Below are 18752 nucleotides of genomic sequence, written 5' to 3' on the forward strand. Positions count from 1 at the left end.
TATATATAGAAGAGACCACAGGAAGAAAAAATGCTAAACCAAACGGGAAATGTGTCTGACGCACAAAACTTCCTCCCTCCCTCCCACCATGAGGAAAATAAAAGATTGACATTTGTGACAAATGGGTGACATTAGTTATAGATTCTTAACTGTAGCAGAGCATTTTAGGGAACCTAACCAGGCTGCATATTCTAGTGAAAATTTGTCTCACTTGGAAGATGAGTTTGTTGCTAGTAGCATTGTGTGTGATACTAATGGGAAGCACTACTATATTTGCTGCTGAGGAATGCACCACTGGCAATTACAAGGTTAACATAAATGAACTTTCAATATGCTGCCCGCCATGTGAACACAGTAAGTGTAATCTCAATAAGATTTTTATTACTAAACATATGTTACCCATTGAATTTCATATAGAGAAATCACATAGAATGTTCAGTAACATTGTACATATATTGCATTACTTAACTTGCACTTATACCAAGTTACAGCCTGTGTCATATCGTAGAACTGTGTTCTATATTATTTAAACTAGGGATTATGCAGAAATATTACATAGGGACTACTTACCAACAGCATTGTTGGAGATAAGTGAAGGTAAAGATTTTGAGGTATATTTCGGGAAGAATTTCCAATGTATAAGTTCCTGATGGTAGGCTTATGGAATATTATTCCTATTGTTTCCAGTGTATCCCAACATATACCGGCCCCATGGGGGCCAAAAGGACTGTTGGCCTATTGAATGAATGGAACCCTTTGAATTTTTTTCTAGCATATATGCCAAATGTAGAGCCCAACATGTATCTCATGATAGAATTTTTGACTGGAACCAATAACAAGCAGCAGAACTGTGAAAAATACTGTCTGTAAATGAATATTAGTGCTAAATAAATAATTCTCATATTTAATTCATATTTTATTCATGTAGAAAAAATGTATGCTGACATATACCTGGGTCATAAATACTTTTTTATTTTTTATTTATAATTATCAGTTTTATGGGGTCTAAGGATCTATGAATATAGAACATATTATGAACACACACCAAATATGCTGTGAGCATAGCCTAGGAAGAGTATATTATACCTATTATTATGCATGTGAACACTCTACACATGATCTAGTTACCTAAGTTCTTAAATGGTGTTGTCCAGGAATAGAAAAACCAGAGCTAATTTCTTCCAAAACCAGCACCACCCCTATCCTCAGGTTGTGTGTGATATTACAACTTAGCTGCAATACCCCCACAAAACCTGAGGATAGGATTTACACTGTTTTATAAAGATATTGGTGGAAATTTATCGAAACCTGTCCAGAGGAAAAGTTGCAGAGTTGCGCATAGCAATCAATCAGTTTGCTCCTTTCATTTTTAACCGGTACAGGACCCAGGGCGTATGGATACGCCCTGTGTACCTTGGTCTTAACGACCCAGGGCGTACAGGTACGCCCGTGGGAATTCCGATCCCCGCCGCGCGCTTGTGGGGACCGGGGTGACTACTGATATCGATCAGCAGGCACCCCGGGCAAATGCCCAGGGGGGGTCATCAGATCCCCCCCCATGTAGGCGATCACGGTAAATCGTAAGTGAATTCACACTTGTGATTTGCGCGATTCCATGATTATGGGTCTATGGTGACCCGGTGACCCGGAAAATAAGGGATAGGAGTGAGGTGGCAGGGGTGCCACCCTTCCTATCCCTGCTATTGGTCATATAGATGCGACCACCAATAGCAGATCGGGGGCGGGGGGTTAACTTTCGTTTTCCGCGTTCTACCCACCCACAATAGCCGGGGCAGGACAGGCAAACCGACAGGAACCAGAGCCGAAGGTCACTTACTGATCTGCGGAGGCTGCGGGTGACGGTGATCGGCTGGTGGCGATGCCGTGTGGCTGGCTCCTTGGATCCTACAGTAGCCGGTGAGTTGCCTAGCAACATCTGGAGGGCTACAGTTTGAGACCAATTTACAGTGGTCTCTATCTGTAGCCCTCCAGATGTTGCAAAACTACAACTAACAGCATGCCCAGACAGCTATTGGGCATGCTGGGAGTTGTAGTTTTGCAACAGCTGGAGGTCTACAGTTTAGAGACCGCTGCACAGTGATCTCCAAACTGTGGCCCTCTAAATCTTGCAAAACTACAATTCCTTGCATGCCCACACAGCAGTTTGCTGTATGTGCATGCTGGGATTTGTAGTTTTGCAACATCTGGAGGGCCACAGTTTGGAGATCACTGTGCACTGGTCTCTATACTGTAGCCCTCCAGATGTTGCAAAACTGCAAATCCCAGCATGCCCAAACAGCAAACAGCTGTCTTGCCATGCTGGGAGTTGTAGTTGCGTACCTTCAGCTTGCAATTCCCAATTCAGTCCTCAAATGCGCATGGTGCTCTCTCACTTCGGAGCCCTGTCGTATTTCAAGGAAACAGTTTTGGGCCACATATGGGGTATTTCCGTACTCGGGAGAAATTGCACTACAAATTTTGGGGGGCTTTTTCTCTTTTTAACCCTTATGAAAGGGAAAAGTTGGAGGCTACACCAGCTTGTTACTGTAAAAAAATAAAAAAAATTACACTAACATGCTGGTGTTGCCCCATACTTTTGATTTTCACAAGCGTTAAATGAAAAAAAGACCCCCAAAATTTTCAACTAAATTGCTCCTGAGTACAGAAATACCCCATATGTGGGTGTTAAATGCTCTGCGGGCACACAACAAGGCTCAGGAGTAAGAGTGCACTATGTACATGTGAGGCCTAAATTGGTGATTTGCACAGGGGTGGCTGATTTTAAAGTGGTTCTGACATAAACGCAAAAAAAGAAATACCCACATGTGACCCCATTTTGGAAACTACACCCCTCACGGAACGTAACAAGGGGTATAGTGAGCCTTAACACCCCACAAGCGTTTAATGAAAATTATTCAAAGTTGAATGGAAAAATGAAAAAAAAAAAAAATTCACAAAAATGCTGGTGTTACCCTAAATTTTTCATTTTTACAAGGGAAAATAGGAAAATAAAAATTTGTAACCCCATTTCTTCTGAGTAAGAACATACCCCATATGTGAATGTAAAGTGCTCTGCGGGCAAACTACAATGCTCAGAAGAGAAGGAGCGCCATTGGGTTTTGAAGAGAAAATTTGTCCGGAATTGAAGGCCACGTGTGTTTATAAAGCCCCCATAGTGCCAGAACAAGGGACCCCCCCCCACATGTGACCTAATTTTGGAAACCACACCCCTCACATAATGTAATAAGGGGTACAGTGAGCATTTACGCCCCACAGGTGTCTGACAGATTTTTGGAACAGTGGTCCGTGAAAATGAAAAATGTTATTTTTCATTTGCACAGCCCACTGTTCCAAAGATCTGTCAAATGCCAGTGGGGTGTAAATACTCACTGCACCCCTTATTAAATTCTTTGAGGGGTGTAGTTTCCAAAATAGTGTCCCATGTGGGGGGTCCACTGTTCTGGCAGCGCGGGGGACTTTGTATACGCACATGGCCCCTGACTTCCATTCCAAACAATTTTTTTTCAAAAAGTTCAATGGCACTCCTTCTCTTCTGAGCATTGTAGTTCGCCAGCAGAGCACTTGACATCCACACATGGTGTATTTCCATATTCAGAAGAGATGGGGTTACAAATTTTGGGGAAAATTTTGTCCTATTATCCCATGTAAAAAAAAAATTTGAGGGAAAACTAGCATTTTAGTGAAAAAAATTATAATTTACACATCCAACTTCAACAAAAAGTTGTCAAACACCTGTGGGGTGTTAAGGCTTACTGGACCTCTTGTTACATGCCTTGAGGAGTATAGTTTCCAAAATAGTATGCCATGTGTTTTGTTTTGTTTTTTTGCTGTTCTGGCACCATAGGGGATTCTTAAATGTGACATGCCCACCAAAAACCATTTCAGAAAAATTTGCTTTTCAAAAGCCAAATGTGACTCCTTCTCTTCTGAGCATTGTAGTGCGCCAGCAGAGCTCTTGACGTCCACACATGGGGTATTTCCATACTCAATAGTCTTCAAACACCTGTGGGGTGTTAGGGCTCACTGGACCCCTTGTTACGTGCCTTGAGGGGTGCTTCCAAAATAGTATGCCATGTTTTTTTTTGTTTGTTTTTTTTGCTGTACTGGCACCATAGGGGCTTCCTAAATGTGACATGCCCCCCAAAAACCATTTCAGAAAAACTCACTCTCCAAAATCCCACTGTCGCTCTTCCCTTCTGAGTCTTCTACTGCGCCCGCCGAACACTTGACCTACACATATGAGGTATTTTTCTGTTCTAGAATTTGGGTTACACATTGTTGGAAGATTTCTCTCATTTTACCCTTTGTAAAAATTCAATAACTGAGTCTACAAGAACATGCCAGTGTAAAAAAGGAAGATTTTGCATTTTCTCCTTCAATTTGCTGCTATTCCTGTGAAACACCTAAAGGATTAACAAACCTTTTAAATGTCATTTTGAATACTTTTAGGGTGCAGTTTTTATAATGGGGTCATTTATGGGGTATTTCTAATATAAAAGCCCTTCAAATCCATTTCAAAACTGAACTGGTCCTTGAAATATTTTGAAAAATTTTGTGAAAAATTGCTGCTATACTTTGAAGCCCTCTGATGTCTTCCAAGAGTAAAAACATGTCAACTTTATGATGCAAATATAAAGTAGACATATTGTATATGTGAATCAATGAATAATTTATTTGGAATATTCATTTTCCTTATTAGCAGAGAGCTTCAAAGTTAAAAAAAATGCAACATTTTCAATTTTTTCATCACATTTTTTTATTTTTCACCAAGAAATGATGCAAGTATTGACAAAATTTTACCACTACCATAAAGTAGAATATGTCACGTAAAAACATTATCGGAATTAGAATAAAAGGTAAAAGCATCCCAGAGTTATTAATGCTTAAAGTGACAGTGATCAGATGTGCAAAAAATGGCCGGGTTCTACAGTGAAAATTGGCTGGGTCCTTAAGGGGTTAACAAGGCCTCTGCAAAATGAAAAAAAGCAATCTGATTGGTTGCTATGGGCAACTGGGCAAATTTGCCTCTGCACAGGTTTTGATAAATCTCCCCCATAAGCTATGTGTCTGTAATTCTTATTGGTAAGGGTTGAGTAGAAATCAAAAATTAGCATACTTTTTCATTATATACATATTATTATATGTAAAGGGGGTGGGGTAACTATGGCCATTTTGGTTGTAGAACTATACCTGATCCATTTATTGAAATGGGATTCCATCCAGTGACTCTTACTTCTTACTCAAGAGCATGTGGGTGGGGAATTTCCATAGATGTCTACATGTTAAAAAAGAAAATATACAACTGACCATAGATAAAAATCCAGTAAAAAACCCAATGTCTTATTCTCCCAGAGACCGACATTAACCCCTTAAGGACGCAGCCCATTTGGGTTTTAAGGACGCAGACAATTTTATTTTTACATTTTCGTTTTTTCCTCCTCGCCTTCAAAAAATCATAACTCTTTTATATTTTCATCCACAGACTAGTATGAGGGCTTGTTTTTTGAATTACCAGTTTCCCGTTGTAATGCCATCACTAACTTTACCATAAAATGTATGGCGCAACCAAAAAAATACTATTTGTGTGGGGAAATTAAAAAGAAAACCGCAATTTTGCTAAAGGTTTAGTTTTCACGGCGTACAATTTACGGTAAAAATGACATGTGTTATTTGTTCTTTGGGTCAATATGATTAAAATGTTACCCATGATAACATACTTTTCTATTACTTATGCACTTAAAAAAAATCACAAACTTTTTAACCAAATTAGTGCGTTTAAAATCCCCCTATTTTGAAGACCTATAACTTTTTAATTTTTCTGTATAAGCGGCGGTATGAGGGCTAATTTTTTTCACCGTGATCTGTACTTTTTATTGATACCATATTTGCTTATATAAAACTTTTAATACATTTCTTATACATTTTTGGAGGAATAAAATGTTATAAAAAAGCAGCTATTTTGGACTTTTTTTTTAATGTTCACGCCGTTCACCATACGGTATCATTAACATTTTATTTTAATATTTCAGATATTTACGCACACGGCAATACCAAATACGTATATAAAATATTTTTTTAACACTTTTTGGGGGTGAAATAGTGAAAATGGGACAATTTACATTTTTATTGGGGGAGGGGGTTTTTCAAATTTTTTTAACTTAATTTTTTAATAATGGGAGTAGTAGTACAAGCACTACTGCAGAGTCACCACAGCCACCTGCAGACTCCAGCAGTCTGGGAAAACTACTACTCCTGTCATGGCAGATAGCCTGTTCCATGATGGTAGTAGTACCCCTACTACCTTTTTTCCCATTATAAATCTGCATATGATTTTTATTATGTACCATTTTGCATTCAGTTTTGTCAGTTTTTTGTTTCCGTTTTTTGGGAAAAAACTGATACGAAACCGTATTGCAAAATTGTGATGTGTATGTAGCCTCTATCTATTTCTAGACAAATGGTGAGTCAACCACCTAAGCTGATGATATACAGGTTGTCCCCTTGCAAACTAAATTTTTTTTTTCTTTGCAGTAAAAAATTCAAAAATTTGTTTAGATAACACAAGACAAGAAGAATGTCGTTGCCGTCAAGGATATGGCTGTTTTTCTAAAAGTTGCATTACATGTAAACCATTTCCAACGTGTGAAAGATCTCAGCTAAAGAAATCAGGTAATGTTTTCACTCTTCTTGCCAATGGCGGGAGCAAGAAGTGGTATTTTCAGTTCCTATAGTGGTTGTCAACAATGTTCTTCAAACTCATGTTGAGCAAATATGGTTAGGATTGTTGGGTTAAAGGAGTACTCTGAGATATAAAAATTGTGTGTTTGTACTGCCGGCAGTAAAAAAAAAAAAAGGGATACATACCTGCCGCTGCTCCCCTGGTGCCTCCGGTAACCTGCTCCTGCCTCCGCCGAGATCCTCTTCCTGGTTCATGGTAGTCGGTGAGTCGTACTGCACTCAGCCAATCACCGGCTGCTGTGAAGCCCCGCCTCAGACAGCGATAGGCTGAGCGGCAGTTGGATGTTTTCGGCCTCGGCACTGGTCTTCTTCCTGGTGCCGGGGCCGAAAATATCACACTGCCGCTCAGTCTATCGCTGTCCGAGGTGGGTCTTCCAGCAGCCGGTGATTGGCTGAGTGCAGTACGACTCACCGACCACCGGCAACCAGGAAGCTGTCGCGCCCCCTCTCAGACTTGCATTGAGGGGGCAAGGTGTGACGTCATGAGGAGGCGAGGCTATGATGTTACGAGCTCCCAGCATTTGTTCCAAACTGTTTGTTCCAAATGCTGAGCAGCGGAGTACCACTTTAAGGGGCATCTTACAGCTACAGATCTCCTATTGCAAAGTGCAGTTTTTCTATGCACAGAAATGCCCAGAGTTTACAACAAGTTAACATAAATATATCACAAGGATAGATAATCCCCTTTTTGTAAGTCACACAGTACTTTTGTGGTCAGACAAGTTTTATAGGTTGTGGTAACTGAATATTAGAAAGTTCTCTTTTTCACACACTGTATAATTCAGTAACTTGAGGTGCTTTTGTTTCACCTTCCCTAGTAACTCCTACAGCCAGTTCACAAATGTCAGGCCGCACATGACTGACTGACTTGTGCAAGACACAGAAAAAAACCTAACTTTTAGCTGCAGCCATTAACTAATTGTTTGCACTTACAGGTATCGGCTTCCAGTGTAAAGACCTGGTGAAATCAGGAAGCCGGGCCCTGTCTGTCACTTAAACCAGGAAAGAGTCCAAAACGCTGCTCAGCTCGAACTGTGTGACAAGGATAAATTCCCCTCATGTGTCCTCTTGCACTCATCTCTTTATAGCTAGCAGTTGTATAGGGGGTCTTCAGGTGGCAGATTATCTTTAACCCATCTTTACTTTTTGTTAAAAGGGTCCCTTGTTGATAAGAGGAGCACAGGTGATATCAAAAGTGATCAGCTTAGGCTACATTCACATCACAATTTTGCAATACGGTTTTGCAGCATTTTTTTTTTTTTAATTGACAAGACTGTATCAAAGCACTGCTCTGTAACTTCATATTTTCCATCAGGAGCCCTGTTTAGTCCATCTGTGCTCACTAATCAGTGCTCCCGACAGGGAATATAGAGATGGGCGAATTTTTTCAAAAATTCTATTTGTCCGATTCACCGAATTTTCCGAAAAAATTTGGTAAGATCTGAATAAATTTGTGGTGCATTGCTAGTAGAACACTTTGTCTTGCAGTAACACGCATAGGGAGTGTGCTGTGTTAGTGAAATAATACTGTTATTCAATATGACCTGCAGATTACAGGCATCGCTAATAGAATCACGGCCGCAGAGTGGCACAATGACAGAGTCTGGATGTGGCAGCAGGGTCGGGAGACCCTATGGCGTCACAATTGAAGAGATTAAAGAGATTTTTGAGATGTTAATTGAAGAGTTTAAAGAGATTAACAAATTTAATGTGCCACCAGCAGCATGAGATCATATAGCGGCACAATGACAGTCTGGAGGTGGCGGAAGCCTATGTAGGCTGCAGAGCGGCACAATGACACACATCCCTGGCATGCTGGCCACTTTACAGGCTTATATGTTAGGATCGCAGCGGGTCTCAGGAGTGAGTCCCAGTACTACTGCATAAAACATGGGACAGACTTTGTTTCATGATTAGAGTAGTAGTCCAAGTGCTCCTGTAGAGTCACTTCAGCCGCCCGCAGACTCACACAGTCAAGGTTACTACTACTCTCATCATGGAACAGAGTCTGTTCCATGATGGGAGTAGTAATAGTAGTACTGCAGCGCTGAGGGACGGATACTGCACATCCTCGGCTATGGAAGTATGCAGGTGGCTGTGTAGTAAAGTGTAAAAAACAGGACAGAACCAGGAACAAAACCAGGGTTGACCATGGTTTTTTGCAGGGGATAAAAAAACACAAAACTGTACACGTAGAAAACTACATGTTCAAAAACGTACACAACCGAATACATTTAGTTGTGTAAGTTTTTGTATGGTAAGTCAATGAATATGATTTGCTATATGGTTGTATATGGTTTTCAAAAGGAAAACCATATACGGCAACCTTATAACAAAAAGTGATATGAAGTACTCTTAACCTCTTTAGGAGGCAGGGTGTACCTGTACGCCTTGCGCCCTCTCCCTTTTTATAACGCGAGGTCACGCCGTGACCCAAAATCATAGCGGGTCGGGCCAGGCCGCTGTCTAACAACGTCCAGGACCCGTGGCTAATAGCGGACCTTACAGATTGCAGTGACATGCGCTATTAACCCTTTAGACGCGGCGATCAAAGTCGATCGCCGACTCTAAAGTAAAAAAAAAAGCACTCGGGCTGATTGGGACCACTGTGGTGAAACCGTGGTGTCCCGATCAGCTAGGATGCACCAGGAGGGTCTCTTACCTGCCTCCTCTGCGTCCGATCGCCGAATGATTGCTCCATGCTTGAGATTCAGGCAGGAGCAGTCAAGCAGCATTAAGACTGATCAATGCTATGCTATGAAAACAAGGAAAAAAGCATTCCATAGGGTAAAACTAACCACAAACAGTGAAGAAAAGTAATAAGATAATCACTCACCCTGGAGAGTTGTGTAAACTCAGACACAACAATGGTAATAGTATGATGTCAAGATCAATTGTCTGCTGTCCTCCAGCTGGTGCGATGAAGGTATATTCAGGAACAGACTTCAAGTGGTGTAGCCGGCTCAGCGTGGAGCTGACGAGACCAGATGGACACTGTGTAAAGGGTAAAATGTAGTTTAATGACCAAGATGCAATGTGTTTTGCTGCACATGCGCAGCGAAATGAGTTGCATCTTGGTCATTAAACTACGTATTACCCTTTACACCGGATCCATCTGGTCTCGTCAGCGCCACGCGAAGCCAGCTACACCACTTGAAGTCAGTTCCTGAATATACTTTCAATGCTATGCTAACACATAGTAGTGATCAGTGTGAGAGTTCAGATTATTGCATATTGTTATAATTACCTATGGGGGCTATAACATTGCAAAAGAAAAGTGAAAAATAAAAGTTAATAAAGATGATTTAACATCTCCCCTGATAAAAATTTTAATCACCCCCTTTTCCCATTAAAATAAAAAAGATAAATAAAAAAGATAAACATATGTGGTATCGCTGCATGCATAAATGTGTAAACTATAAAAACATATAATTAATTAAATCGCACGGTCAATGACGTACGCACATTTTTTGCGCCATGATCTGAAGCCTTTATCGGTACCATTTTGTTTTGATCAGACTTTTTAATAGCTGATACCGATAAAGGCTTCAGATTATGGCGCAAAAAATTTACCCTAGGGGTCAAACGATGACAATTTTAAACTTATTAATTACCATGCATGTAGTTATGATTTTTTTCCAGAAGTAATACAAAATCAAACCTATATAAGTAGGGTATCATTTTAATCATATGGACCTACAGAATAAAGATAAGGTGTCCCTTTTACTGAAAAATGTACTGCGTAGAAAGGAAGCCCCCAAATTTACAATATGGCGTTTTTTCTTCAATTTTGTCGCACAATGATTTTTTTTTTGTTTCGCCGTAGATTTTTGCATAAAATGACTGATGTCGTTACAAAGTAGAATTGGTGGCACAAAAAATTAGCCATGATATGGATTTTTATGTGAAAAATTTTAATGGTTATGATTTTTAAAAGGTAAGGAGGAAAAAACGAAAGTGCAAAAACGGAAAAACGCTCAGTCCTTAAGGGGTTAATATGTGGAGGAAACTGGGCGAATTTGTTCTCCTTGAGTGGAGGGAGAATGATGTTGCTAAGTCCTCCAGAAGTAGACATCCTTTATAACCATTAAAAGTGAGGGTCTAGACCAGACAACCCCTGTAAAGAACTTAAATGGGCACTGTCAGATACAAAAACTTTTGATATGTTGTAAAGCATGTATAACCAATAGGTTTTGCAATTGCTTTCATTAGAACATTTTCAGTATGAAATACTGAAAAAGCCAAACAACTGCCCCCCTTGCCTGCTTGGAAACATACTAGTCCTGCTGTGTCCATGCATCATCACCTATGTCATGGACACACTTCCTTGATTGACAGCTGTGAGCGCAGGGATCACAGCTGGAGGAAAAATCTTCCCACTGTCAGCTTGTGTCCCACTACTGTCAGTGAGGACAAGCTGGGAGTTGTAGTTTTGTTAATGCTAGGAGGGGAGATGTGAGCAGACAGCATACTGAGGGAGGGGGCGGAGACATGCACAGTGAGGCCACGCCCCCTCCCTTTGAGAGGAATACAGACTAGTGAGCTAAATTAAAAGTGTGATGAAAAAATAAATAAAGGTGCTAGACATAAAAAGTAGATGTACATGGTCAGGATTAGGTACTGAGTGAAATATTATACAAAAATGTTTTTTTTTGTTGGATCTGACGGCTACGCTTTAAAATAAGAAAACTTAGGCAACCTGAGAAGAAACTGCATTTGGGTTAAAGTTTTGTTTTTTTTATTATATGTCGTATGGTGCGTCTTATACGGTGAATACACACACCTATCGCGGCGGTCCCTGCGGCCATCAATGGCCGGGACCCGTGGCTAATACAGGACATTACCGATCGCGGTGATGCCCTGTATTAACCCTTCAGATGCCGCGATCAAAGCTGACCGCCGCGTCTGAAGCAAAAGTGACACTAACCCGGCTGCTCCGTCGGGCTGTTCGGGACCGCCAGGGTGAAATCGCGGCATCCCGAACAGCTTACAGGACACCGGGAGGGACTTTACCTGCCTCCTCGGTGTCTGCTCCGTGCCAGGATCCTGGCCAGTGCTCTCCTTCGACGTCATCACGTCGTCGCGCACGCCGTCCCATCATCCAATGGGAGCGGCGTGTGTAGCTTTCTGATGATGGCGACGTGATGACGGCGAAGGAGAGCGTGGATCCCGGGGAAGAAGACGTCCGGAGCGTCGGGGACACCACGGGGACTTGGCGACAGCGATGGAGCGACATCCAGGGCAGCGATGACGGGTCCGGAGCGGCAGGGACAAGTGAGTACTACCTCCTATCCAGTGGTCTTCAACCTGCGGACCTAAAGATGTTGCAAAACTACAACTCCCAGCATGCCCGGACAGCCAACGGCTGTCCGTGCATGCTGGGAGTTGTAGTTTTGCAACATCTGGAGGTCCGCAGTTTGAAGATCACTGTTGGGTTCAGAATCTTTTTTTTCTAGATTTTGCACCTTTAACCCCTTAAGGACTCTGGGTTTTTCCGTTTTTGCACTTTCGTTATTTCCTCCTTACCTTTTAAAATCATAACCCTTTCAATTTTCCACCTAAAAATCCATATTATGGCCTATGTTTTGCATCACCAATTGTACTTTGCAGTGACATCAGTCATTTTACCCAAAAATTCACGACGAAACGGAAAAAATAATCATTGTGCGACAAAATAAAAAAAAAACGACATTTTGTAACTTTTGGGGGCTTCCGTTTCTACGGAGTGCATATTTCGGTAAAAATGACAACTTATCATTATTCTGTAGGTTCATACGGTTAAAATGATACCCTACTTGTATAGGTTTGATTTTGTTGTACTTCGGGAAAAAATCATAACTACATGCAGGAAAATGTATACGTTTAAAAATGTCCTTTTCTGACCCCTATAACTTTTTTATTTTTCCACGTACAGGGCGGTATGGGGGCTCATTTTTGCGCCGTGTTCTGAAGTTTTTATCGGTATGATTTTTGTTTTGATCTGACTTTTTGATCACTTTTTATTCATTTTTTAATGGTATAAAAAGTGACCAAAATACGCTTTTTTGGACTTTGGAATTTTTTTGCGCATACGCAATTGACCAAGCGGCTTAATTAATGATATATTTTTATAGTTCGGACATTTACGCACGCGGCGATACCACATATGTTTATTTTTATTTACACTGTTTTATTTTTTTTATGGGAAAAGGGGGGTGATTCAAACTTTTATTAGGGAAGGGGTTAAATGACCTTTATTAACACTTTTTTACTTTTTTTTTTGCAGTGTTATAGGTCCCATAGGGACCTATAACACTGCACACACTGATCTCCTATGCTGATCACTGGCGTGTATTAACACGCCTGTGATCAGCGTTATCGGCGCTTGACTGCTCCTGCCTGGATCTCAGGCACGGAGCAGTCATTCATTGATCGGACATCGAGGAGGCAGGTAAGGGCCTAGCCGGGATACTTTCACTTTTGCTTTAGAAGCGGTGGTCAGCTTTGACCGCGGCTTCTAAAGGGTTAATACGCACATCGCCGCGACCGGCGATATGTGGTCTTAGCCGCGGGTCCCGGCCGTTGATGAGCGCCGGGACCGACGCGATGTGATGCGGGGTCGCAGCGCGACCCCGCTTCATATCGCGGGAGCCGGCGCAGGACGTAAATATACGTCCTGTGCCGTTAAAGGGTTAAAATTGGGTGCGTCTTATATGCCGGTGCGTCCAATAGGGCAAAAAATACAGTAAGTCTTGTAGCATTTTAGAAGTCTTGTATTGTTTCATGCTTGACCATGGAAACTGTTTTTTATATGCACAGGAAACGTTGTCAGACCTTACCAGAAGTGTGAAAGCCTTTTCTACAACTACAGCTTGAGGCTTGTATGCAAAATGAAACAACATTAGTACTTTGATTTAAAAAAACAAAAAAAAAAAAAACAGTTTGCATGATATGTCAGATCTTGACAATAAATATGGTTCTTGTATCCTAATGACATTTCTACATGTCCATTCATTTCCAGTAAAAGAAACCACAGAGTATGATTATTATTGTGAAAACTGTCCAACTGGAACTTTTTTTGAAGATGCCAGTGGAATCTGCAAGCCTGGTAAAGGGTAAGTATGCATGATAAGTGCTATTCACCATACACTAAATGAGAAATATGCAATGTTAATTGTGAACAATGTGAAAACATTCTTGAGTTTTTACAAAAAGTTCATAATGTCCCAGGAATGTGTCAAAAGTTAGGATTGGTCAAGGTCTAAGTGTTCAGACCTCAAAGGATTGCTGAAGATGAGTACAAATCTTCCAGGCTCGGCTTGCACAAGTTTTAGCAGCTGAATAAATGGAGAAAGTATTAGGAACACTGTGATGCATGATGGTAGCCCAGCATACCTTGCAGTTATCCACAAGATCACATGACCCCAAGTTATCCAATCATTTCTTGCATGTATGTGACATACAGCTCCCAGGCCTATTAGGGGTGGGTTTAAAGGAGTACTACAGTGGAAAACCTTTTTTTTTTTTTTTTTTTATTCAACTGAGGCCAGAAAGTTGAACAGATTTGTAAATTACTTCTATTCTATTAAAAAAAACTTAATCCTTCCAGTACTTATTAGCAGCTGTATACTACAGAGGAAATTATTTTCTTTTTGGATTTATTTTCTGTCACGACCACAGTGCTCTCTGCTGACACCCCTGTCCTTTTTTGGAACTGTCCAGAGCAGGAAAAAATCCCCATAGCAAACATATGCTGCTCTGGACATTTCCTAAAATGAACAGATGTGTCAGCAGAGAGCACTGTGGTCGTGACAGAAAATAAATCCAAAAAGAAAAGAATTTCCTCTGTAGTATTCAGCAGCTAATAAGTACTGGAAGGATTAAGAATTTTCAATAGAAGTAATTTACAAATATGTTTAACTTTCTGGCACCAGTTGATTAAAAAAAAAAAAAGTTTTCTACCGGAGTACCCCTTAAGAAGCTGATTAAGCCTTATGCACTGCAATGCGCCTGCCATCTAGAAGAGAGAAAGTTGAGAGACGGCAGAAACTACTGATCCCAGAAAGCTTTCACAAATCTGACAGAAATTTAAAGCAAGCTAAGCAAAGCATTGAGCAATGGGCTGACCTTACACAGTGGCCTGTGTCCAGTTGGTGCACTACAAAGCACAGCCAGCAGTGTCACTGAAGAACAAGCCCATAAAAGCTATTACATTACAGTACCTAGCAAGCTGAGCAAAAAGAGTGGACTGACCTGTATTTTAACATAAACACACATAAAAAGTGTTGTGAACGTGGTAGTCACATTTTAGGTCATGTTACATGCATTTTCTTAGTTTAATGAAACATAGAATTTCTACCTGGGTTTAACATAAATGCACATTTAAAAGCATTGGGAGTTAAGTGAAATAGCCATCTTAGGCCATGTTATGTGTATTTAAGGGTTAAATAAGAAAAATAGCATTTGTAGCTGGTTTTAACATAAATATGCATTTCTAATATTGAGAGAAAAGTGACCTCCTACGTAAGTGACAAATCACCTCAAAAACATAAAAATAACCTCCAAATCGTTTTCAATAAACATATGGTAAAGGAATTGGTGGACAGGGTAGAGGACAGAGCACCCCTGCCATATCCTCTGCCAGTAAGAATGTTGGTGGCAGTACTAGCACTAGTACACATAGCAGACAGGTGCCTGGCAGTAGAAGTACTGTAGCAGCCATGTCAGCAAATAAAACTTTTCACTGTCTTTCATGGGTTTTGTGGTTTCAAAGGATAGTAGAACAGCCCTTGTGGACTGGTTGACTTGTTTGAGGTCTCTCAGGAGAAGGAAGAAGAGTCTGACATATGACATTGAGCCCAGTGTCAGTGGATTCCTCACAGTGTGGTTGAAATGTTCTTTCTAGATGGTCTTCTCCATCATCTTTTTGCTTCCCCCCTTCCCCTCCAGTTCTAAGCAGATGGATAGCATCAGCCATTAGGAGTAATTGTGTCATAGTCAGCCTTTGGAGTGTGTTGCAAAGGTGGAAGCAGTGGCCGAGCGCAGCACTAGTGGGACTGGTGGTGGTAGTCATGGTGGGCATACTGTAAGGCATCATGGTGGATATGCTGATAGCAGGGGCGGACTGACACCACTCAGGGCCCCCGAACCAAATAAAGCAAGGGCCCCCAGCAAGACTCCATCCCTGGCCCCACCCACCTCTGCCCAGCCCCTATTCCCGCCCAGTATGTACATTAACATTTGCCATAGAATAGGGGGTGCAGTGCGCTTTAGGCTATGGTGTACTTTGAGGGATGGCAATGCCAATCACCTTAGCTACACCAAGCGCTTAAAAACACTGAACTATCCTCCTCCTTTTTATGCCGACCTGGGTTCTCTGCCTGTGATACCCAGTCCAACTTGGCTTCAGCCTTCACTCACCTTAAAGGGGTACTCTGGTTGAATTTTTTTTTTTTTAAATCAACTGGTGCCAGAAAGTTAAACAGATTTGTAAATTACTTCTATCAAAAAATCTTAATCCTTCCAGTACTTATTAGCGGCTGCATACTACATACTACTTTCTTTTTGCATTTATTTTCTGTCATGACCACAGTGCTCTCTGCTGACATCTCTGTCCATTTTAGGAAATGTCCAGAGCAACATATGTTTGCTATGGGGAATTTCTCCTGCTTTGGACAGTTTCTGATATAGACAGAGGTGTCAGCAGAGAGCACCGTGGTCGTGACAGAAGAGAAATCCAAAAAGAAAAGAAGTTCCTCTGTAGTATACAGCTGCTAATAAGTACTGGAAGGATTAAGATTTTTTAATAGAAGTAATTTACATATCTGTTTAACTTTCTAGCATCAGTTGATTTAAAAAAAATAAAATAAAAAGTTTTTCACAGGAGTGAGATATATAACTCATGTCTCTGACTGTGCCATCATATAGTGAGCGGTGAAAGGCAGGTAAGAAAATAGCAACTGGTCCATTTATAAGCCGCACACTTTACCTTTTTTGCCTCCTGCTTGGGTGAAGCTGAGGCCTCTTAGATTTATTAAAGAAATAGCACAGCAGCACAGAGTATTTCTGGAGGGAACTGTAGTGATGCAGACTGCCTGTTTCACTACAGTTCCTGCCAGAAATACTCTGTGCTGCTGGGAAGCCTACTCCATCTTCTACCTGCCTTTCACCGCCCCCTACATGATGGTACAGTCAGAGATGTAAGTTATATTTCACATACAACTTATAAGTCAGACTGTGCCGTCATGTGGGGAGCGGTGAAAGGCAGGTAGAAGATACATACAACTATACAATTCATAAGCCACCCACGTGGCCAGGCTAGCCTGTTTTGTGTCCATGCAGCTGTCAACTGAGAAGGCCGGCAGAGAGATTAGGGCACTTCTTTGGGAGGGCAAGCAGGGCTCTGTACACTGAGGACAAGCAGGTGTGGTGAGGAACTGTGTGGAAAGCCTTGTGGGGTGTTGGTTAGTTAGGGTGTTGCTGTTCTAGATACTGAAAGGGCGCTGTCAACCCTTGTCACTCGTGACGCCAGGGTGAGGGTTAAAAATCTGTAGTGATGCTGGGCCTATCACCACCCTTCCCAAGAGCGATAGGTGAGTGTGAAATAAATAGATTGCCCACAGCAGTGCTGAACTTAAAACTTGCGGAATCTTTACTGAAGATTTTCTGTATTTGCAATAACAGTAACAGTCCAGATAACAGAGTCTATTGAAACAACACAGCAGTGATTGACAGATGCTTAGGACCGGAGAGTTCGCTTTAGCTTTAGAGGATTGTATTTGCATAGATCCGCCGGATTTAGGAGTTTGATTAGGTCTGGAGATCTTGCTGAGGTAGCAGGGAATTGTATGAACTATCTGTCTCTAGCACAGGCTTAGGCCGCAAGGTTTAGGCCTAGTAATTTGTCTTGTAAGCTGCGGAGGTCCTACCTCATCCAGAGTCAGCAACCCAAGAGAGCGATCAAGATGGCGCAGCTCCCTTATATGGTCAGGGGCTGGCCTGTTTGGATTGGTCCAATCAGCTGTCACTCACCGTTACATTGCATTGTGGGTGATCACATGTCATGAGAACCACCAAAGGTCCTTCAGCAAACCATAGAGTTCTGAACTAAGTCACATGACCCGCAGGTCCTGCGACGCAAACAAGGTAGGAATCTTTAATAGACATATTTACATATTTATTCACATATATATTAACTAACTAAGGGGTGACGAGGGGCTAGCTAAGGTAGAGGATCCCCACTGTTCCTAGGAACTCTGTCTTTGGGGACCTCGCCACAAGGTAACATATGAAATACGGTACTGGGACACCACACAGGGCTCTGTACACTGAGGACAGGCAGAGCTCTGTACACTGAGGACAAGCAGGGCTCTTTACACTGAGGACAAGCAGGTCTCTGTACACTGAGGACAAGCAGTACTCGGTACACTGAGGACAAGCAGGGCTCTGTACACTGAGGACAAGCGTGGCCCTTTACACTGAGGACAAGCGGGGCCCTGTATACTGAGGAGAAGCTGGGCCCTGTACACTGAGGACAAGTGGGGCCCTGTACACTGAGGACAATTGGGGCCCTGTACACTGAGGACAAGCGGGTCCCTGTACACTGAGGACAAGCAGGGCCCTGTACACTTAGGACAAGCAGGGCCCTGTACACTGAGGATAAGCAGGGCCCCTGTACACTGAGGACAAGCAGGGCCCTGTACACTGAGAACAAGCGGGGCCCCTGTACACTGAGGACAAGCAGGGCCCTGTACACTGAGGACAAGCAGGGCTCTGTACACTGAGGACAAGCGGGGCCCTGTACACTGAGGACAAGCAGGGCCCTGTATACCGAGGACAAGCAGGGCTCTGTACACCGAGGACAAGCGGGGCCATGTACACTGTGGACAAGCAGGGCCCTGTACACTGAGGACAAGTGGGGCTCTGTACACTGAGGAAAAAAGGGGCTCTGTACACTGAGGACAAGCGGGGCTCTGTACACTGAGGACAAGCAGGGCTCTGTACACTGAGGACAG

General features: G+C 42.1%; 1 protein-coding gene across 1 annotated transcript in view; it reads left to right on the forward strand.

Annotated features, from left to right (window-relative positions):
• Positions 1-228: 228 nt before the first annotated feature.
• Positions 229-18752, forward strand: part of TNFRSF18 (TNF receptor superfamily member 18) — a 37015-nt gene continuing 18491 nt past the window's right edge. The window contains exons 1-3 of the mRNA XM_056543022.1: positions 229-354; positions 6553-6690; positions 13760-13853. Coding sequence (XP_056398997.1) covers positions 255-354; positions 6553-6690; positions 13760-13853 — 332 coding nt within the window. The 5' untranslated portion in view covers positions 229-254. The remainder of the gene's footprint in view (positions 355-6552; positions 6691-13759; positions 13854-18752) is intronic.

Source organism: Hyla sarda, chromosome 10 (assembly GCF_029499605.1).
Source record: "Hyla sarda isolate aHylSar1 chromosome 10, aHylSar1.hap1, whole genome shotgun sequence".
In the NCBI taxonomy this organism is placed as follows: domain Eukaryota; kingdom Metazoa; phylum Chordata; class Amphibia; order Anura; family Hylidae; genus Hyla; species Hyla sarda.